General features: G+C 36.2%; 1 protein-coding gene across 5 annotated transcripts; it reads left to right on the forward strand.

Annotated features, from left to right (window-relative positions):
• The first annotated feature begins 5,315 nt into the window (after positions 1–5,315).
• entpd1 (ectonucleoside triphosphate diphosphohydrolase 1) lies at positions 5,316–20,572 on the forward strand. 5 transcript variants are annotated; one of them, XM_053511144.1, is made up of 11 exons: positions 5,316–5,449; positions 6,609–6,766; positions 15,561–15,688; positions 16,393–16,510; positions 16,728–16,878; positions 18,090–18,249; positions 18,477–18,686; positions 18,773–19,027; positions 19,147–19,254; positions 19,336–19,473; positions 19,641–20,572. In XM_053511144.1, exons 2-11 carry the CDS (start codon positions 6,751–6,753, stop codon positions 19,848–19,850), a joined length of 1,494 nt encoding a protein of 497 aa, XP_053367119.1. In that variant the 5' UTR covers positions 5,316–5,449; positions 6,609–6,750; the 3' UTR covers positions 19,851–20,572. The 5 variants fall into 5 exon arrangements, with proteins under 5 accessions (XP_053367119.1, XP_053367121.1, XP_053367123.1 ...); XM_053511146.1 differs by lacking the exon at positions 6,609–6,766 and having other exon boundaries at positions 5,331–5,449; XM_053511148.1 differs by lacking the exon at positions 6,609–6,766 and having other exon boundaries at positions 5,357–5,453.
• Positions 20,573–21,014: the final 442 nt, after the last annotated feature.

Consider the following 21,014-nt stretch of genomic DNA (forward strand, 5'->3'; position numbering starts at 1 on the left):
TTTTAATAGGTACTGAATATTATTTAAGATCATGAGTTGCATCAGCTAGACTATGTAATTCTATCTGTTTTTATAGTTTTCTGTGCTTAGGGGGTACAGTACTTCCAGCAACATGACAAAAAAAGTCAAATAGTAGACTCTAGGGGGCAGTGTAAGCAAATAGAAAAATCTACACAACTGTCAAACTGTTTTTGAAAGTTAGAATTAAATGATTCTTTATTTTAATTCAGTGATGCAATTTGTTTTGTTGCATTATAGGCTACACCAATCCTAAAGGAAAAAACCCTGATCTTTAGCAAGAATGTCTCCTTGAAGAGGTCCCAGCCAGATGTTCTCACAGAGCTCATCCGCCTACCAGTTTGCAGTTACTTAGATACAGGTTTCTCTGGAGGCCTGTTATAGTCACTAGAGTATAGTGCAGATATAAATGATCTGGAATGCATGTCATCTTACTGTTTGCCACATGTAACAGTCTCTTTATGTGTGGGCATGTTTTTATAACTTTGCAGGGACCAAATATTTTCACTGGGATAGGAGTTTCTGATAGGACCATCTAAACCTGTGGGAATATTTGGCTGGCTTTTACAAGTAAATCTTCTTTACGAAACCCTAGATTTTTATACAATATTTGTGTTCACACAATCTTGAAACAGCCTGGCCTTATCAAAGTGACTCACACAGTACAACATGTGGTATGCTTGTGATTCATGGTTGATATACTCTAAACTATTGTAGTGTAAAATAGGGTTTAAAACATAAGTTCCCAAAAGAATTTTGTTTTAGTGAATTGATATTAGTGGACCAAGGAATCAATACCAGCAAACACAGATGGAATAAAAAGCAAAAAGCCCCGCATTAGGCATCTGTAAAACGTCTGTGTTGTAAAGTCATTTAAAAATCTGTAATGTTTTGTAAAAGTAAATGTGTAGAAATGATTTAAGCATAGGTTCAACTAGTTTCAGGTGGTTGCTGATGTAAACGGTTATTGTTGCTTTTCTTAAAACACATTTTAGAGATTACTCACCACTTCCTCACCAGACCCCAAAATCACAATGGGCCCCAGTAATCAATTTTCTGTGTGTGCATGCATGCGTGTGTGCATGTGATGTGTTTCAAGCAATAAACTGAAGTGGGATGACTAAAGGTTTGTATCCATTTCTTTAGCCTGCTTTTTAAATAAACCTCATTTAAAACCTTTTAGCAAGCATCCGTCAAACCCACGCACATCATCCTGTGCAGCATCTACTCACACAAATGAATTTATCACATAATGTACCATTTCCTAGCTGTAAAATTGAAATCAAATTTATTTGCAAGTTCAAGATAAAAATAGCAAGAACCATTTCCCAGCATAATCAAACTTAACAACCACAAAGACACATAGCACAATCAGGAGGCTCGCCACAAAATATCAAAATGTAAAATATCCTGTACTATGAGACCATATGTTAATAGTTCCATTGTATTTAAAGTGGTCTATAAGTGTAGATTTATCCTGCCATGATAAAACACAAAATAACAGTGCTGAATTAATATACCTTATAAAAATTCATCACTTTTAAAATACTTAAATATGATAAATAAGTTTTTCTAAAATGTTTTCAGAATGTAAAAGTAACAATAAAATTAAATTCCATATACATTAAGCATTATGTTTTCCGGTCATTAACTTTGCCACCTATTAGCCCATTAAAAGTCTTACGAAGCACTTGGCATACCTTGTTATTTACAATAATAATTAACATTAAATGTTTTAACATTCCAGCCACCAAATGGACAAGAAGATCTTAATGTAGCTACATTCTAGATGATAAAAAAAGCAGTGTCCTAAACCTTTTAAAGATTTTTATTTATTACCAATATAGAATAACAAACATCCTCATTTAACGTAAAAGTTAATATACTCAAAATTATTCAGTTATGTAAATCATACAGCATGTGGTTTGTGTGGGTAATATAGACTAATATAGTTGATTCTGCTGGGAATGAATGAAATGAAAAAAATTATTTAATTTAAGTAGTATTTTACAAGCGTGAGCACATACAATACACATTGTGGTACAGAAGGTCTAGCACCCCCTTGACCACAAAGAACAATGGCTGCAAACATTGCATACAAGAAGCAGAGCAGATCACACTTCCTTTCCATTGTCGAAAGCAACAAAATGGTCCACAACCAGTAGACACACACATTGTGCATAGGAGATCAAGGCCAAGGAAAATCTGCCTGTCAAGATTGCGTTTGGAGTTCTTCCACAACCATCAACCAGCAGGAAAATAAAAAATTCTTATCTTTATTTGTATCTGTTTATATTCGTTTGGAACACATGATCTGTTTGTAAGGAGTAAGGTCTTTGCATTTGGTTACAGCCCTACTCTATAACCACATATCCAATCAAACATAGGTAATAATTTTCTAATTTGTAGTTGTCCTTCTAATAAAAATAAAAATAAATTATTTAAAATAAAAATAAATAAATCTTGGCTGCCACCGGTCAATCAACATTCAGATTTGAATCGACTTTGCAAATTAAAGTGTGCTTGATTTTGGTGAGAAGTACCTTAGGGAATTGCATCGCATTTTTTTGATAACAGGTATTACAGGTAAATATCATGCCTCCTGTGTGTGTATGAAATACAGATGTTTTCCCCACATTTGGTGGGTTTCCTCCAAGTACACCAGTTTCCTTCCATTGGCCTTCCAAGACATGCAATGCAGGCTGACTGATGTTTCCAAATTTTTCCAGCGTGTATGATTGTGTGTGCCTGTGCCCTGTGATGAGTTGGCACCCGATCCAGAGTGTACCCCACCTAGTGCAACAAGTTCCCTGGTATAGGCCCCCTGCAACCCTTTACAGGACAACCAAGTGTAAGACTTTCTGATATTATACAAACCTTCCTATGCCTTTATGTCCATAAAACAATCACCTTAATGTGCCTCCTTTTTCCTCATATGGTAATAGCCCATGTCCAGACGAATATACATCCAAGTAGCTGTTATCCTCTGCAATCCTTTCATCTACCTGGAAATGCTAATGTGTTTCCTATCGTCTGTCTACCTCCAGGTAGTCTGTCTCTTACTGACCTTTGTTCTTTTGATATCCGTGATGTAGGGCACCTGGCCAAAAGATCAAATATGCCCTCTTTGCCGATAATAAACATGTGTGTGTACGTGTGCATGTGTGTGTGTTTGTCTATTGGTTTGGAGTCAGCCAGTAAGTGTATCAAAACATGGTGGATGCATCAAGCAAGAATTCTTTCTTTAATTTATTTTAAATAAAAATCAATATAGATAATGGATGGATGGTTGGAATTCTTCGTACCAGTTACACAAAATTTGATAAGTTTAGTAAGCTAATTTTTAGGTATCGATACTATTATTAAATAAGTAGGTTTCCATCATTTAACACATGCACCCTACAACACAGTAAAAGATTTTTCTTTTTTTTACATATCCCAGTTAGAAATCTGGGATCAGGATGCAGGGTCAGCCAGGATATATCGCCCCTGGAGTAGAAAGGGTTAAGGGCCTTGCTTAAGGGCACAACAGTAGCAACTTGGCAGTGCTGGGACTTAAACCCCTGACCTTTCAATCATAACCCAGTGCCTTAATTGTTTCAACCACCGCTGGCCCTAATGATGTTTTGTGTGTATTGAGACAAAACATGTTTTTGATGTTTGTTCTTATTTGCTAGAGGACAAAACAGTTCATTTACTGCTGTTTAGTTTGTAGGAAGTAAATTACTGGGTTGACATAAATAGTGACAATTCACAATGTGAAATGTAAAATTACTGAAATGTGCTAAGAGATAGCGAGAGATAACATGTTTTACATTATTTATGTTTCCATGATTCAAACATTTCATTCCACCTTCTGACATTAATTAAAAATGTTATTAAAAAGTCTGTTCCCCTTTTGGAGTCCATATGTTTTCTCCAGAAGGAAGCTGGGTGGAAATGATGTCTATGAATTATGCATTTGGTGCCACAGAAACACCAAGTGTGTTCTAAATATGTGAGGTCAATCATGTGCCGTTCTGTATGGCCATGTCCTTTAACATAATTTCCATGATTCAATGAATTCTCATCTCGTTCTAAAAATGAAGTATAATGACAGATCTATGCTGGCCTCTGTTTCAGAGTTCTCAAATAAACACACATATATTAGACTCATATTCATATTCATGTATAGAATTAGTTCAGAAACAGTTAAAGACTGTACTCTTTAGACTGTAAGACTGTTTCTAAAATGGATAACCAATAATAATACTAATGATAACTATGTTACCATTTGGTAATAATAACTCTTTTTTCCAGCTCTAACTTAAAATTTCTTACAACTGAGTATAAAATTTTATATCGCCTATTGTCCAAGTGTTTTATTCTGATCAAAGTAGTCATGATCTCAGAACACTGGGCACAAGGTGGGAATACAGGGGAGTATGCACACCCACATTTTTAACTACTGGTAAGTTGGTAAGAAAATTGGAAAACCTAGAGGAAACCCCACGAAATTGAATCTATCCAGAATCCATATATATCTAAACACAGAATTAAACAGAGGACCCTAAACTCTGAGGTGGCTAGGAAATTAACATATGGGAGAATTAACAGTTGCTGTTAAACTTGTCTGTCCTGAATATCTTCCTGTGTTGGAAAAATTTCAGAACTAACACTTCCTGACAAAGTGCTGAAATTTGAGATTGGTTCCAAAAACATCTAGCAGGAAGATTCACTGAATTAATAATTCTACGTTTTTAATAAAATGACACTCACTCACTTACTCATCTTCTATACCGCTTTATCCTGTGTTCAGGATACCTGAACCTGAACCTGAACCTGACCTGAAGCCTATCCCAGGAGGCATAGGGCACGAGGCAGGGTACACCCTGGACAGGGTGCCAATCCATTGCAGGGCACACACACATACACCCACTCACACACTCGTTCACACACTATGGGCAATTTGGGAACGCCAATCAATCTAACCTACATGTCTTTTTGGACCGTGGGAGGAATCCGGAGGAAACCCACCAAGTTTGGGGAGAACATGCAAACTCCATGCACACAGAGATGGGAATGGAGCCTGGCTGGGAATCGAACCCGGACTCTGGAGTAGTAAAATAACATGTTTTAAATTATTATGAGCCTTAGAGTGGTGGCACAGTGGCTTAGTTGTTAGCACTGTTCCCATGCACTCCAGGTTCCGGGTTCGATTCCTACCTCGGGTCTGTTTGCATGTTCTCCTCACGCTTGATGGGTTTCCTCCCACAAACCACAACATGCAGATTAGGCTAGTGTGTGAAAGAGTGTGTGTGTGTGTGTGTGTGTGTGTGCCTTGTAATGGATCAGCACTACGTCCAGGATGTACCCTGTTTTATAAGTCTCCTGGGATAGACTCCATGCCTGCGATGACCCTGTGTACAAGATAAAGCAGTATAGACGATGAGTAAGTGAGTGAGTATAATCCTTTTTAAAAAAGTTTATGTATCATGTTCACTATTCCTATGTTCGTTGTTGCTATAGAAATGGTAACAGATTAAAATGAGTGAGTTACTATTAATGTTATTATTATTATTATTATTATTTAATTAATATAATTATGCAGACATTCTGAAGTTTTAAACAACTATAAAAAAAATGTAAGTGTCTAGATCAGTATCTTCTTTAACGATAACAGTTCCTGTTTCTGTAGCATTACAAAGAATGAAACTAATCTTTCCCTTTTCACATTTCCCTATTTTCACATGGCTTTGTTTTTTTTTAAATGGGAACTGAAAATGCTGAGGCAAGTAAAAAGTGGCTTTTATCTGTATGCCTGCGACCTTGCTTTGTTCACTACTAGTGTTACATTTATAAAAACAGCAGAGTAAATATGTGTGGCTATAATGCATATGAGAAGAAACATGATGTAACAGACCCTTCTCCCACTGTTTATATGATACGTTGTGCTAAATCTGCTTCTGTGATCATGTGTACTCCGAACGCTATCTAGTGTCAACACTCTTTGTATCTTTTCTCCTGCCTCAGGATATTACCCACAATGAAAGCTGAGAAAAAATACACAGGACAATGGCTGTAATGTAATCTTGAAGACAGATTTTTACAAGAGTGTTGAATATTTTAGTATAGCTTTTAGCAAATTTTCAATAAAAAAAATAACAAAAAAACAAACAAACATGCTTTTGTGAATGATGAAAGCTTGGCTGGGATATCAGGCCTGGTACAAAGAGAATGGTGGCAAAGACAATACCGGCTAGTGTGAGAGAGAGTGGATATTATAAATTAAAGCTGTGGAAAGCAAGTTGACTTTCTTTCTATCTTTCTTTCTTCCTTCTTTTTTCCATAATTCTGATAGTCTGCTTTAGTTTCCTTTTCAAATTCTCTCTTTTACAATGCACACACTCACACACCCCCACCCCCCACACACATTATTTAGACACACATACAAGTACTCCATTCTAAGCTAGACATTAGCGTGTAGACAGTGAGATAGTGAGCTAGTGAGTAGGGGCTTGTGTGTGTGTGTGTGAGAGAGAGAGAGAGAGAGAGAGAGAGAGGGAAGGAAGGAGGCAAACCCGCCCACTTTAGTCCTTGTCTTATAAAAGGACCTCAAGAATGGAAAAGACCTGCTGAGAAATACAAGCCAAGAACCTAGAAAACAGAGGGAGACCCTGAGCGGAGTGAGTGAGGGAGAACGAAGAGAGGAAGTAAGGAAGGAATCTTTTTTTTTTTAAAAAGGCTGCACGAATGGATGAACAGCAAGGTAAGATATTCTCAATCTTTTTTCATGCACACTTTCTTTCATATGTGTAATCTGGCTAGTAAAATGTAACCATTATTGGTTTGGGGAAAAGGCCACAAAAAAACTAGAGGTTAAGTTGAGGTTTTCAGGTTTCACTTGGATCCAGATGGTTTACAGATGGTCTCTCTTGGTCTGGGAAAAAACTTGGAAATGCTCAAATAAGAACACATGGCGCAGATGCTTTGAAGTCAAAGGCAAATAAAGTGCTTTTTTTGACAGGATGTAATACATTTAGGAGGAAATACTGCCTGAGAATTCACTTAATATATGGGTTTTGGACATAATACACATATGCATATGATATGCATCTTCAAGTCTTGCACAAAACAGATCAGTGGAAAATCTTCAAAGGGCCTACACTTGCTTTCTAACTTTAGCATCTGCTCAAAAAAAAAGTTTACCACATAGTGCTCTGGTTATATCAGTCAACCTGCAAGTTTGAGAGAAACTGTTCTGTTCTACAGGAAGCTACAGATTTTTTGCACCCACCATTAAGGCATTAGGAAGTCTCAAAGACACTGAAGTACATTATTGCATGCTTGATTTAATATTGTCTTTCCATTAAGGTCAGATGAGCAGGTAATGGAGGTTATGGAGCTCCTGTTAAGGAATTTGTGATCTCCTGGATGGGCCTCTAATGCGTCCATACTTGGCTGCTGGGCTCTGTCCCAAAGACTGTGCGAGAGAAAGGGTGGGAAGGTTGCTTTATTGCTGGAAATGCCGGAGTCTGAGAGAATCACTGTATAGGTCTGAGGGGAGAATGAGAGAAAACACCATTATGTAACATAGAGGTTCACTCTGCTAGTGCACACACACACCAGCTGGAAACAAGCAAGCACACATTAGAAGACAGAAACTAATGTAAGTATTAAAGTGCAGACAGTTTTAAAGGAGATTAAAATTTCATTAACCTAAAATGGGATGTATTGAACGTTTGTGAGTGTGTTTGCCAATCCATTTTACAAAATAGATCAAGTCACCACCCACTATCCATCAATAAGCCTCTTATTTTACTGTTATGGGAAAACCAGACTTCCGGGCTCTGATATGTGGGCTTCCCTTATTATTCCAGTCATGTGTCAATTGAGGAAGTCTCCAAGAGGGGGCCCGGGTGATTCCCTTTTTCAACAGCTAGCATTCTTATTTATGACAGGCAAGGCTTCCCTACAAAAAAGGAAACACCAACAGGCAAGAAAAGTTCATACAGGGAAAAATGTGCTGCCAGTGATACTGAATAATAAATTGATGGCTGGTTTTGTCACAAACAACATTATTATTATTATTATTATTATTATTATTATTATTATTATTATTATATAGTGCTGCTCTTGAAAAGACAAAAAAGAACAAGAAAGCTAGAATTTAAAATATATAATGTGTAGCTGTATAGGTTGGCCAGCCAAGCTCGATACCCGTCTCTGTGTGGATGGAGTTTGCATGTTCTCCCCGTGCTTGGTGGGTTTTGTCCGGGTATTCTGGTTTCCTCCCACAGTCCAAAGACATACTAATTAGGCTAACTGGCATTCCCAAATTGCCCATAGAGTGTGAGTGTATGTGTTTGCGCCCTGAGATGGATTGGAACCCTGTCCTGGGTGAACCCCGCCTTGTGGCCTAAGTCTCCTGGGGCAGGCTTCAGGCCCCTGAATACAGGATTAAGCGGTACAGACGGTTAGAGAGGTGTGGAGGTGTCAGTGCTATAGGTGTGGATGCTATATGTGTAGTAACCTTTTACAGTGACCTTTTTTGACATTTAATAAGACATTTAAGGCCACAGTCACCAGGTCCGTGGCACTCAAGACCAAAAATCTCTTCTGCTTAAAATGTTGCTGATGGTTATAACAAAAGGATCTTTTCCCCGATGGTTAAAACAAAAGGACCTTTTCCTGTGAAAGCTGGCAATGTTCTACTATATTGCTAAAGCATGGATGCAGATAGTAATTAATTATAGACATCATCATGTCTTTGTCTAAGCTTAGCAGCTGTTAGTCATAACACATGGGTGAATTGAATAAAATAAATTATTTTTATGCATCATACAGCCCTAAAGGACATGGGTAAAACTGTGGTAATGACTGGCACCTCAGGAAAGTATTAATACAAATTTATCTTATCATATTTGCTATAACACTGTTATAAGCTACATCCTGGTAATAACCATCTCAGATTAGCAGCATGTGGATATGCCAATTATTAAATTATACAAAGCATACCATTAGTAATTATGCCTTTATTAATGTGGAGGTAAAAACTACAAACACATATAGGGAAGAACTGAAATCAAAGGCCCTCCACTTCTTAATTAAAATAATTCCTCAGAACAAGTTAAAGTCATTCCATATAAATGATGCCCAAGGAAAAAAAAAGTTTAATTATGTACCCCTCCACCAAGAGCTTCCTATAAAGGAAGTCTTCGTGTTCAACAGTGATTATGAATCCTTATCCTGGCAGTGAGTGATAAGAAAAGTTGAGGAGTGTCCCTGCAGGGAGGTGAGAAACTCTGAGGTGTTGTTTGAAAGAAACTAAACATGATTGATCCTGTCTTGACGCTGCTGGTTTTGAACATTTTAGTATTGTTGCATAATTGACTTGTCACTGATAGCTTTATGACCAGCAAGCTATTTGAAATCCTGAGCACTCAGAATATTGTACACATAGGGCCTTTTAAAAAAAAGTTGGCATTACTCTTTTAACCACAATAAATTAAAAATGTCTTCTTTTTTTGATAACTAACAACAAGAGCAAGTTTTTCAATAAAACATAAAAGAAATTAGTTTTACTTTGTTGTTGAGACAAGACCATTGTACTTTGATGACATCATGGAAAAGTGGAAGGGGGGCTGTGTAGCATGAACAGCTTGGTTTTACAGGCATTAGTCATTTCAAAGCCAAGACCGCACAGCAAAGACCTTCTGATTTCCTCTAACAGGGCAAGGGTTGCTCATCTGGCATTTTCTATGAAAGCAGGCTTTTGTCATGTTTTAAATAATTTGCCTTATCCTACCTTAAATAAAATATGCCTTAAGCAAAAACTTTAAAGAATTCTTGCCAGTAAATGGTAAAGTGTGACAGGAGAGACAGGAAAGTGAATGCCAAAATGCCAAAATCCTTAATAGATTATTTAAAAAAAAAAAAGAAAAAAAAAGGAAGAAAATTAGCACCAGCCACTAGAAATTTCCTGTAATTAGAGAGAATTTTTATTTATCTCATTTTAATTTTGTCCAGATATAAATCTACAAAGTTCAAACACTTGTTTGAAAGCACATCTAAATAGCGTGCTAACGTTAACCATATGTAGTCACACATGGTCAGAGCTTTGTGCGCTGCTCAAAAATTGTACAACGTGGGTTCCTGAGGCAGACCACCCAGACATGCACCCAAAACCTCAAATATCAGTTGCTTTTTCAAGATGCCAGCTTATCTCTTGCTTTTATCGCTTGCCTGTGTCTCTTAATTAAATGAAATGTGCCTTATCTTAAACTGCTTGTTTGCGGCAAAAAAGCTCCATTCAGTGGTTTAGACAATGTTTGTGCCTAAAACACTTGACACATGTCTAACACAAAGTGCAGACAGGTGCAGATAATGTAGGGTTTTGTCAGCATGATAAGTAGATTTCTATAATGTGTTGGCTCAAGACCTCAAGTCTTGCTAAACCTATACTTTAAAAAATGCATCGTCATCAAAATACTCCCCATGCTTGTGTCATTGAACAATGTTTCATGCACTGTTCACCATAACATAATGTCAAATATCACAATGCTGTGTGCCTCCTTTTTCCTCTTTTCTCCACAGTATGACATTTCCCATGTTTTTATCTAAATGTACCAATCTTGATCAAACAAAGCATATTTTCCTAAAAGGAAACTCTAATTATAAAATCCATTCTTATTATTCACAGATTTTTAAATTCATTCGTCAGTAAATACGTGCTGTAGAAACAAGTCTCCACTAATAACCTAGAGACAGTGATCCATGGATTTCCCACATTCCTAATTCCCATGTTGTTAATAATTGTACAAATAGCAGTTGATTATTTTACTAAAGGGATTTTCCATAGTGGAAAGAATTAGTTGCTTAAAGACTAGATGTTTTCTCTGCATAGTTATGGTTAATGTAGTAATGTAGTAGTTCCTGTTGTAACTTATTTGTAAAACAGATATAAACATCGCTGTCTCTCCAGTTTTATTTTTTGCTCTTCCCTTAGGTGAATAAGACAAAATAGGATCTTGGCCCTGAAAGGTTAAACAAATCTTGCTTCCAAAAAGGCTAAATAACTGATTCTTCACAAACTATAGCATATATATTATTTATATTATTAAGACACATATTGGTACACTATTAGATTAGCTGTAGAGTTAATCAGTTCCTGTGGAGCAGTGATTCTCAGATCTTTGTAGGTCTGTTCTATATTATGCTTCATGGACAATTTATCACAAGTGTCATGGCCCTGACGAGAGCTAGCTCAAAATGTCATAACAGAGAGCATGAAAAATAGCATATTCATTTTAGTAATAGTGTTGTTATCTAAAACAAGCTGGGATTTCTTTTCTTTCTTTTTTTGGGGGGGGGAAAACTGTCCAATTTCAGTAATTAGTGGTGTGAGGAACTCAGATTTATTATTAATAGATCCCCTTGACTGTAATCCTCCTTAACTTTGAAAAGTATAATGCAGGATCTACTGTTATTTACTTTGGAGTTTGACAAAGTTATACACAATCTATGGATTGCACTATCTTAGCCAAATCAGGATAAGTACAGACAAGTCGCACCAATGATGCAGATTTCCGGCTATGCCTACTCAATCCTAGACACCCCCAACTTCAGTACAAAACAGTTTTTCCATGTTTGAAGACACAGTGTATTAAGAAGAGCAAATTCATTGGAACTACAAGAGCAAATTCCTTTTAATGAACGTGTAGAGAACCATCACAGGATACACAGCCCATTAAGGAAGATTACATGCTCATAGGGGGTGAGTGTTTTCTTATTTCTGTTACAATCTAGCTGAAACAGATTTTTTACCCTGAGTAAAAAATGTATCATACTATATACTAAGACTGTATATTAGAAGAAGAAAAAACAGTAAAGGTGCTCCTATGACAGAATATTAAATTTAATATATATTTCAGACATGCTTATTTGTTTTCACTGTATCCATAGTAACGACTGGCATTTCCTGAGTAAACTCCTACCAGACTTTTAAAGCAGGAAGCTTAAAGTGTTTGTTACTGATCTGGCACCAGGAATTCACTGGGACATTACTGTTGCCATAAATCACTGTTGCCTCTGGCATCACACTGCCTTGGGGATATATAACAGTGATGCAAGATAAGATCAGAGAGTTTGATTAACATGTTTTTCAGATAAGTAAGTTATTTATAATTCATCCAAATGCAGGAGCTCTGTTTACAGTACATTTGTTTTAAACATCTGCTGGCTGACTGGCTGATTCATGTTCAAAGCCATATTAAAACATTCACCTGTATCAATACGGCAGGTTTTACAACAACTACAACAACAAAGCAACAAGAACAATAAAAATACAAATGAATTACCCTAAAGCCATTGTGTTCATAGAACACCTGCATTATTGCCTGTTATGCATTTTAGCAACCAAACATTACAGTTAATATGACTTTGTGTGGTGGAAAACTACTAATTGTTAATATAATTAAAAATATACTGTTGTAAAGTGGACATCAGGGCAACATCAGGGCTCGAACCAGGGACCTCCTAGTCAGCAGTCCAACACATCAACCACCAAGCTACCCCTGCCTCATGCTAACATGTACTATAGTTTATTAAAAAAAAAAAAAGTACAAGTGTCTTTAAAGGAACAGATTTTTCTGGATATCTATCTGACAAGTTACTAATAAATAACATTTTAAAGTGATTTAAACGCAAGTGAAGCTGGTGCTGTTGATAACCTGAAAGTCTAGGAGAGATTAGTTTTCTGCAGAAATTTAAAATCTGTCATTTTCTAACAAAACAAATGTATAAATTATTAAAGTAAATTCTTGGATCAGGCAGAGACAAAGGGGAAACAGTCCATTTTCTGAAAGCTCTAAAGTATCCCCTTCACACCCTGCCAGCTCCTCTCCTAAACTGATGCAAGCTGACTCTACCCAGATTTATCCGATCAATGACATTTTGAAGCGAGGGCATTCTTTTACTGTGGTCGAGAAGTCCACTTTCATTAAAGCTGTCTGTTAATCTGTGGTAAATCTAGGGGTCCTGGAAGGCAGATCTCTAAAAGAACTCCTCACAAAAGTCAGCAGTTTCTCTTTTTAAGTTATTATTAAAATAAAATTATGAAAAGCAAACTTTTATAATATTGTAATTTTTTTGAGATGCAGTGTAATGTTTGGTAGCCAGCCAAATGGGAAAGATGAGACATAGAGAGCAGAATCCAGACAGGTGCTTTCATAAGTGTACAACTTACAGTAACGTTATCGTGGCACTGTGAAGTAAATTAGAGCACAGGACATCATTCACACAATCAGTTGGAACTATTTGATTGAAGAAAGTGGTGACCATTAATATTTTACAAAACTGTAACAATTTTCAGACAGGAAAAAAGGGAATTAGAGAATAGATTTGGTTGCCATAGTGCTAACCATTGTCACAAGCTGAGAAGTGGCTTTATGTAGTACACAGGACATGTGGCCTGACATGTGTGAGGTGAGTAGATCATATGACTTGATATGACTTAAATACTTAAATGTCTTGTCATAATTGCACACATGCCCAAGCTCGTTTTAACAATATTCTGACTGTTGTTGGCAGTTAAGAAGTGTAAAAAAGAACAACCATTCCACAGTGATGCAGCAAATAATGATCAAGTTAGTTGACAGTATTAATATTTAGATTTTCCAGTTTCTTAGATGTTTCATTAATTGAAAGCAATGTGGTTTGACATGAAAAACTGTGCCAGTAGCCATGTTAAATATCCATGTTACTGACAAAACAGCCAAAAGCTAATAACACATAAGTCATGATTTATTGCTTAATGTAGCGCTGCTTCTGTGATTGGGCTACAGAAGGCCTACTAATCAAGATTAAGCCTCTTGAATTCCCTGACAGCAGATATTTTGGATGTACCTGTAAATTAATTTAATATGTTTGGTAATAGTCTTGTAATTGTAGATGATATGTAATTGTTAGGAAATCAATTAATCTGGGGAAAATCAATAAGTGCCCATAAAAACTTAGTTATCCTTCACCTGGGTTGCTAAAACAGGAGAATTCAATGCACAAAATATTTCCACTATATAAAATTTAAAAGATCATTATTACTGAATACTGTGTTAAAATGTATGAGTTTATCACTGCATGTTTTCTGCTCAGTCCAGTCAATGCTCTAGACAAATACCCATCTTTTGCTGGTTATTTAATGAATGTCTAATAAAGTATGTATTTGCACAACTCTATTGATACGTTTGACATATAGTTATCATCATATTTTTTTTTCTTTTACTTGTAATGCATAAAAATAAAGTCTCATTGTTCTGTTTTATTTGTGCTTGATTTTCCAAGTAACCTTCATGTGCGTGTGTTAATTATTCCATGATGCAAACATAATAGTTTGTTTGTCTAAAATGTAGTATGTAGTATAAGTGTATTACTATGGCCAAAGCCCATTTCCTCTTGAGGGCCTCTCGAAATTCCTCGAGATGCGTCTTCCTGTACCAAAATTCTTAGGGTGTGAATGTAGGACATTTCATATCCTCAATTTGTTGTAGTAAGTTTACACAAGTTGGCAATGCATGCACGGCTGATCTTAGTACTGTATGTTAAAAGGCATTTTTGGTAGCCATGCAGTGTAAATATAGTTTGACCTGCAGGTAAACTAAATAATCAGATGTAAGATTTTTGTCTTGTTAAACTAAAACTGGCAAAATAACTTATTGTTAAGATCTATTAATGAATCTTTGAAAGCATGTACTGTATTTCACAATTATGATAACACAATACATAAAGCAGATCTTAATACTTAACTAGGATTCAGATTCCACAGTAATGGAAACTGAATGAATGACATCATTCCTAATTGTTGCTATGGTATTAAGTGTGTAAACCTATGTGGAAAATATGGTGTGCTTGATTTTTTGGCATACAGTACCTTAGACTAAACCTTAAACCTGCTGAAATGTGCGAATCAGATGCACTTTGCTTATATAGCTGAAGAATGCCCATTAGAAACATCTTGATATGCACAAAAAACTTTTCATGAATATTTCTACCCTGATGGGCATGTGGTTTCTACTTGATCATACAAACATTGCTATTAGTGTGTAAGTTTTTAATGATAGGGCTGTGAATCATCAAAAGTCAAATCAGAGGACACTCCAAGTCTTTGTCTAAACAGTGGCGAGCAGCAGGATCTGATAAAGAGTAGACTTGTAAACAGAGTGTTAGCTTATGCTTTGTATGCTTTTTCTTGCAATCCACATAGATTTATTCAGGTGTCTCTTTTCATAATTTTCTCTACTACTTTTTAAACAGTGATATATTTTAACATGATTTAGTGTTATACAGATGGAAATCATTATTTATTTATTCATTTATTTATTTATTTCATTATTTTTGCATACAAACTAACTAAATAAAATTTTAAAAGTTTATCACCAACTTCTAAATCTAAATCCGACCTCCTAAATACTGTACACCATAATATGGGTTTGCATTTGAAACAAAGGTTTACAGTTTTAATTATGAACAAGTAAAATTAATCCCTCTTGTCTCACTGTCTTCCTTAGAGATGAAAGTGAAGAATCCGTGGCACAAGCCAAAGATCATCTGTATCGCTTGCATTATAGCGGTGGGAATCATCATAATGGTGGCAATTGCAGTAGTACAACACAAACCTCTACAACAGAAATACAAGGTATGAAAGCAAGAATGGGCAATTAACTATAGAATTTTAATTATTCAAACAATAGAGACAACAATATACAGAACATATTTGCAGAACCCTTTTATGTATACATGTTAAACCAAATGCACACGGTCATATGAAATAAACATACAACGACTGAACCAAAGGTAATTCAAATGCAGACATATCTTTTTTTTTCTTGCTAACTGGAACAGGCTGTTCACATTCACAAGTTAGTAGACTCTTCCTCTCTACAGAGGTAATACTCAAAATATTCTTCATCACAAGCGATGCTTTAGGCTTCCACTTCTTTAAACTTCTTTATTCATCTGTGCACATTGCTCTTGTCAATAGTGTCATCTCCATAAACATTCTGTAGCACAGAGGGAGACCATCAGCTGTGGATTTTCAAAGAGGATTTCTACAGTGGTGTGTTAAACAATGGCGCAAGTGCATTGCTTGTGATGGAAACTATGTTGAGTAGTACAGTTGTGTAGAAGAATTTGAACAACCTATGTCAGTTAATAAAAAAGTTATGCCCATATTTGCATTATTTCAGTAAAACTCTCATATTTGGATTTAAAATAAGTTGACAGTGTGGGAATATTAACATGATTGTTTGTTTGTTTGTTTGTTTGTTTGTTTGTTTGTTTGTTTTTACACCCTGTTACATTCCATCCAGATTTCATTTACTGTATGTCTGTCTTTTGCAGTATGGGATAGTCCTTGATGCAGGGTCTTCTCACACATCTGTTTACATCTACGAGTGGCCAGCTGAGAAAGAGAACAACACTGGCATGGTACAGCAGAAACATTCATGCAATGTAAAAGGTAAAAGAGAACATAGATTTACTAGCAGTGACCAAGGGAAATGTCTTCCATGTTACTTAAATGGTTACATTTTTTCCTGATCAAATTATATCTAAGCAATAATTAATATTATCAGCAATGTTTAAATGATCTCTTTCATAATAAAAGTGCTCTTTGTCAGAGTTTCACTGAATAAGTAATTGACACTTTCTTTGCAACTGAAACTATTTTTTTAAAGGAAAAGGGATCTCCAGTTACTCAAGTTATCCATATGAGGCTGGTCAGTCATTGAAGGAATGTATGGATGAGGCCAAGATGGCCATACCAGAGTACAGACACCATGAAACTCCTGTATACCTGGGAGCCACAGCAGGCATGAGACTACTCAAGTAAATACATCCTAATGCCATTTAAATATTTCAATTGGATTATTATGTGAATTGTACCTTAGATAAAAGGAGATGAATATTAATCATTTAATTTGATCATATAATAAATCTAATAAATATAAAAGCCTATACATATATCTAGTAAAAGCCAAGATTGTTCTACACAAACTAATAGAACATTATGAAATTACTTTATTAGCATACCAAGGTTTACGGTTACACATTTGTGAAAACCAGCCTTATCAATGTCTTGGTTATCACATTTGATGATGATAATAATAAGTAATTGAATTAACTGAATTCGAATGACTTTTTGGTTTTTTTTAGATACATAACTGCATAAAATTAATTAGGATTATATTGGTGGAAAATGAACCTGAAACACCTGGTTTTAGACCACAATAATTCATTAGTATGGTGTAGGGCCTTCTTTTGCAGCCAATACAGCATTAATTTGTCTCGGGAATGACAGATACAAATGACAGAGGCATTTTGAGCCAGGTCACTACGTGATGCTGGTGGAGGAAAACGTTTCCTGACTCGCTCCTCGTTTCATGGTACGTTTCTTTGGGGGTTCTTCAACCCGTAACTTTCCCTGATGTGGGAAAGACAATGAAGGTGGACTCATCACAGAGCAATACATGTTTCACATTGTCAACAGCACAAGATTTTCGCTGCTGGCACGATTGAAACCGAACAGTTTTGGTGGAAACAGGAGAGTTAACGTGCACATTTAATTCTGCAGTGAGTTGGGCAGCTGTGGTTTTATGTTTTTTGGATACAATCCAAAGCACCCGGACAACCTTTTCAGACAGCTTCTTCTTATGTCCACAGTAATCCTGTTAGATGTGGTTCGTCCTTTTGCACAAATCACCCAATTTGATTGAGTGTCCATGTGACATGCTGGAGAAATTAGTCTGATCCACAAAGGTTCCAACACATGACCCACAGAAGTTACTGCCAATATCCTGGTGCCAGACACCACAACTCACCAAGTTATGTCCTGAGAGACCAGAGCTGCCCAGATGGCACAAGGGACGTGATGGGTCCACAGATGGACAGATGAAACATACAATGTTTTATGTTGTAGTATTATGGCTGATTAGCGTACATATACACTATTATTTATTGGTGTATATGTATGTATATGTATATATGATGGTGCTGAAGCAAATAACTATAGTATGTATAATACAATGTGTCTTGTTAAGGATGGACAATGATATGGCCTCTGAATCTGTGCTGATGTCTGTGGAGAAATTTCTTCAGACTTACCCATTTAACTATCAGGGAGCTCGTATTATCACTGGTCAAGAAGAGGGAGCTTTTGGCTGGATCACTGTCAACTACCTAAGTGATAACTTCCGAAAGGTAGAACACGTTTCAATGTTTTATATTTTAATTTAATTTTGTTGCATTATTTAGCAAAGTAAAGTTAAACAATAAAGTGCTACTTATTGTATGTACTCCTTGGAATAGAGTACAGTTTGCTAAGTAGTTTGAACATTTTATACAGTATTTGTATTAAGTGTGTGTGTGTGTGTGTGTGTGTGTGTGTGTGTGTGTGTGTGTGTGTGTGTGTGTGTGTGTGTGTGCAGGCTTCAGGGACTATGGGAGCTCTTGACCTAGGTGGAGCCTCCACCCAGATCACCTTCGTGTCTGGACAGGAATCGCAGTCTCCAGACAACTCTATTGATTTCCGGCTCTATGGAAATGATTATCATCTTTACACCCATAGTTTTCTTTGTTATGGAAAAGATCAAGTGCTAAAGCTTTCTTTGGAACAACAAATACAAACACTTGATATGGTGAGATCCTTGAAAAAAATGACAAAATTAACAAGAAATATTAAGCCAATCTTACAATCCTGTATTTTCTTCTGTTCTTTCCTAAGACAGATAACATAGTTCTGAAGGACCCTTGTTTCCATCCAGGCTATAATGTCAGTAAGACTTTTGGTAGTGTCTTTGACAGCCCCTGTACCAAAAAGGTTACCAGACAGCAGATACAGAACCTAACTCATTTGGGCCTGGGGAATTGGAATAAGTGCCATGAAGCAGTTAGAAGGGTCCTTAATCATACTTACTGTCATTATTCAACATGTTCCTTCAATGGCATCTTCCAGCCCCCTGTGGAAGGAAGATTTGGGGTAAGCACATTCAGGAGAACATACACTGTACTGCTTGTGCATAAAAATGAAAGAAAGAGAATACCTTGAGAAATATAATCAGTATTGTGAAATGTAACTGAGATGTATTTGTCTTTCAGGCATTTTCTGCTTACTTCTTTGTGATGAACTTTTTAAATCTGACCAATTATAGCTTGGATATGGCCAAAACAAACCTGCAACATTATTGCAACACTCCCTGGAACAAGGTAAGACCCTTAAAACCTGCATTAGTCTGTTTATTTAACCATTAAACAGATTAACATACTAAACTGGATCCACTGTTACAGATAAAGCAACAATACCCCCAAGTAAAGGAGAAGTATCTTGCAGAATATTGCTTCTCAGCTACCTATATCATAACCTTGTTGGAAGATGGATACAACTTCACTTCTGACAACTGGAAAAACATTGAATTCATCAGAAAGGTGTGCAAAAACCATAAAAGTCCTATTTGTTGATTTGTTTGAAATGATAATCACATTTAGGTTGGAATACACAGATACTGTAGTTGTCTGTCTATATCAGTAGAGTAAATATCAGATAGTTGATTTTGTCTGTCTGTATGTGACAGTAATGTTTTGTGCCTGTGCAGATTGGAGACAGTGAAGCTGGCTGGACACTGGGTTACATGCTGAACCTGACTAACATGATTCCTGCTGAAGCTCCAGACACTCCACTCCTGCCTTATGGGGGCTATGTCACGCTCATGCTCTTCCTCTCTGTCCTGATTTTTGTCTTTTTGCTACTTGGTTTCATATTTTTCCGTCGACCATCTGGCCAACCCCATAAAGAAATCATTTAGACGTTAACAGACGCAGACTGCTATCTGTCCTTATTTATCAGATATTTCTGAAGAATGAATCATACGGGACTGAAAACCACTTTTTAAAGCTCTTCAAGAGTGTAAAGCTATGTGCTTTAATAGCAGGTCAGTGTAAGACAATAAAGACTGTATACCTCATGTTAAGGAAACAAAGGCTGAATTCAAGGATTCGAACCCTGTGGAATTGGAGGACATGATGCCTATTCATGTTTCTGATTTCTAGACTTTTAAGGCTAAAAAAAAATCTCAGGAGTACAGATTATAACTGATATTGCAGAAGGCTGTAGGATTCCTCTCATAGACAGTACGCACTGATTTAAGTATATTGTGTGCCTTCAATCCCTATGAAGAGCACATATTAATCCTCAAGCATACAAAACATATTTTATTCAAAATGCAATACAACTGCCTGACTGAATAGGGCAGGTGTAGCAATGTAGCCCTATAGCTATGTTATGGCCATATACAATGCACATAAGCCTGAGTAGTTTTAGTATTAATTCATTATGATATTTCTGGAAGCACACACTGTGTTTCTTGTACTGAAAGATAAGAACACGCTGTTGGATCTGTTGGATTTGTCTTTTTATCCAAATATATGGTGTTTATATTGTGCATTAAATATACTGTAATGATGATAGATGTCCAAAATGACAGACTGTCAAATGGAGGCACATTCAATTAAAAGCACTGTGTACGGTTTAATGTTATGTTATTCATGTGACATGTACACTACAGACCAAAGGGATGGAAGTAATTGTTTTTAAACAATAAACAACAAAGATTTTTGTACTAAAATCGCTTTCGTTTGCAATTATGTACTCTTATTATAGGTGTATTTTGATTATATTCCATTTGTACACCAGCTCCTAAAAATAAAAAAAATGTAATATGATTTATGTATCATGATTCATGTCATCAGTAGTTGATTTCCACAGACATTTAGTAAAAAACAAAAAAAAGGCCATTTTTACGTTTAGTGTTGCTTCCAAACCTCTGGCATATAGTGTACATAAAGCATACTACAGTTAATACATATATGTGGCATAAAGTGTGTAATGGATACAGATCGGTAACAAAATGTAAAGTATGTTAATATGATGGTGTCATATTATTTATGTTGAGATTACTCACTCTAGTAGT

The sequence above is a fragment of the Clarias gariepinus genome, chromosome 14 (assembly GCF_024256425.1).
Source record: "Clarias gariepinus isolate MV-2021 ecotype Netherlands chromosome 14, CGAR_prim_01v2, whole genome shotgun sequence".
Lineage (NCBI taxonomy): Eukaryota > Metazoa > Chordata > Actinopteri > Siluriformes > Clariidae > Clarias > Clarias gariepinus.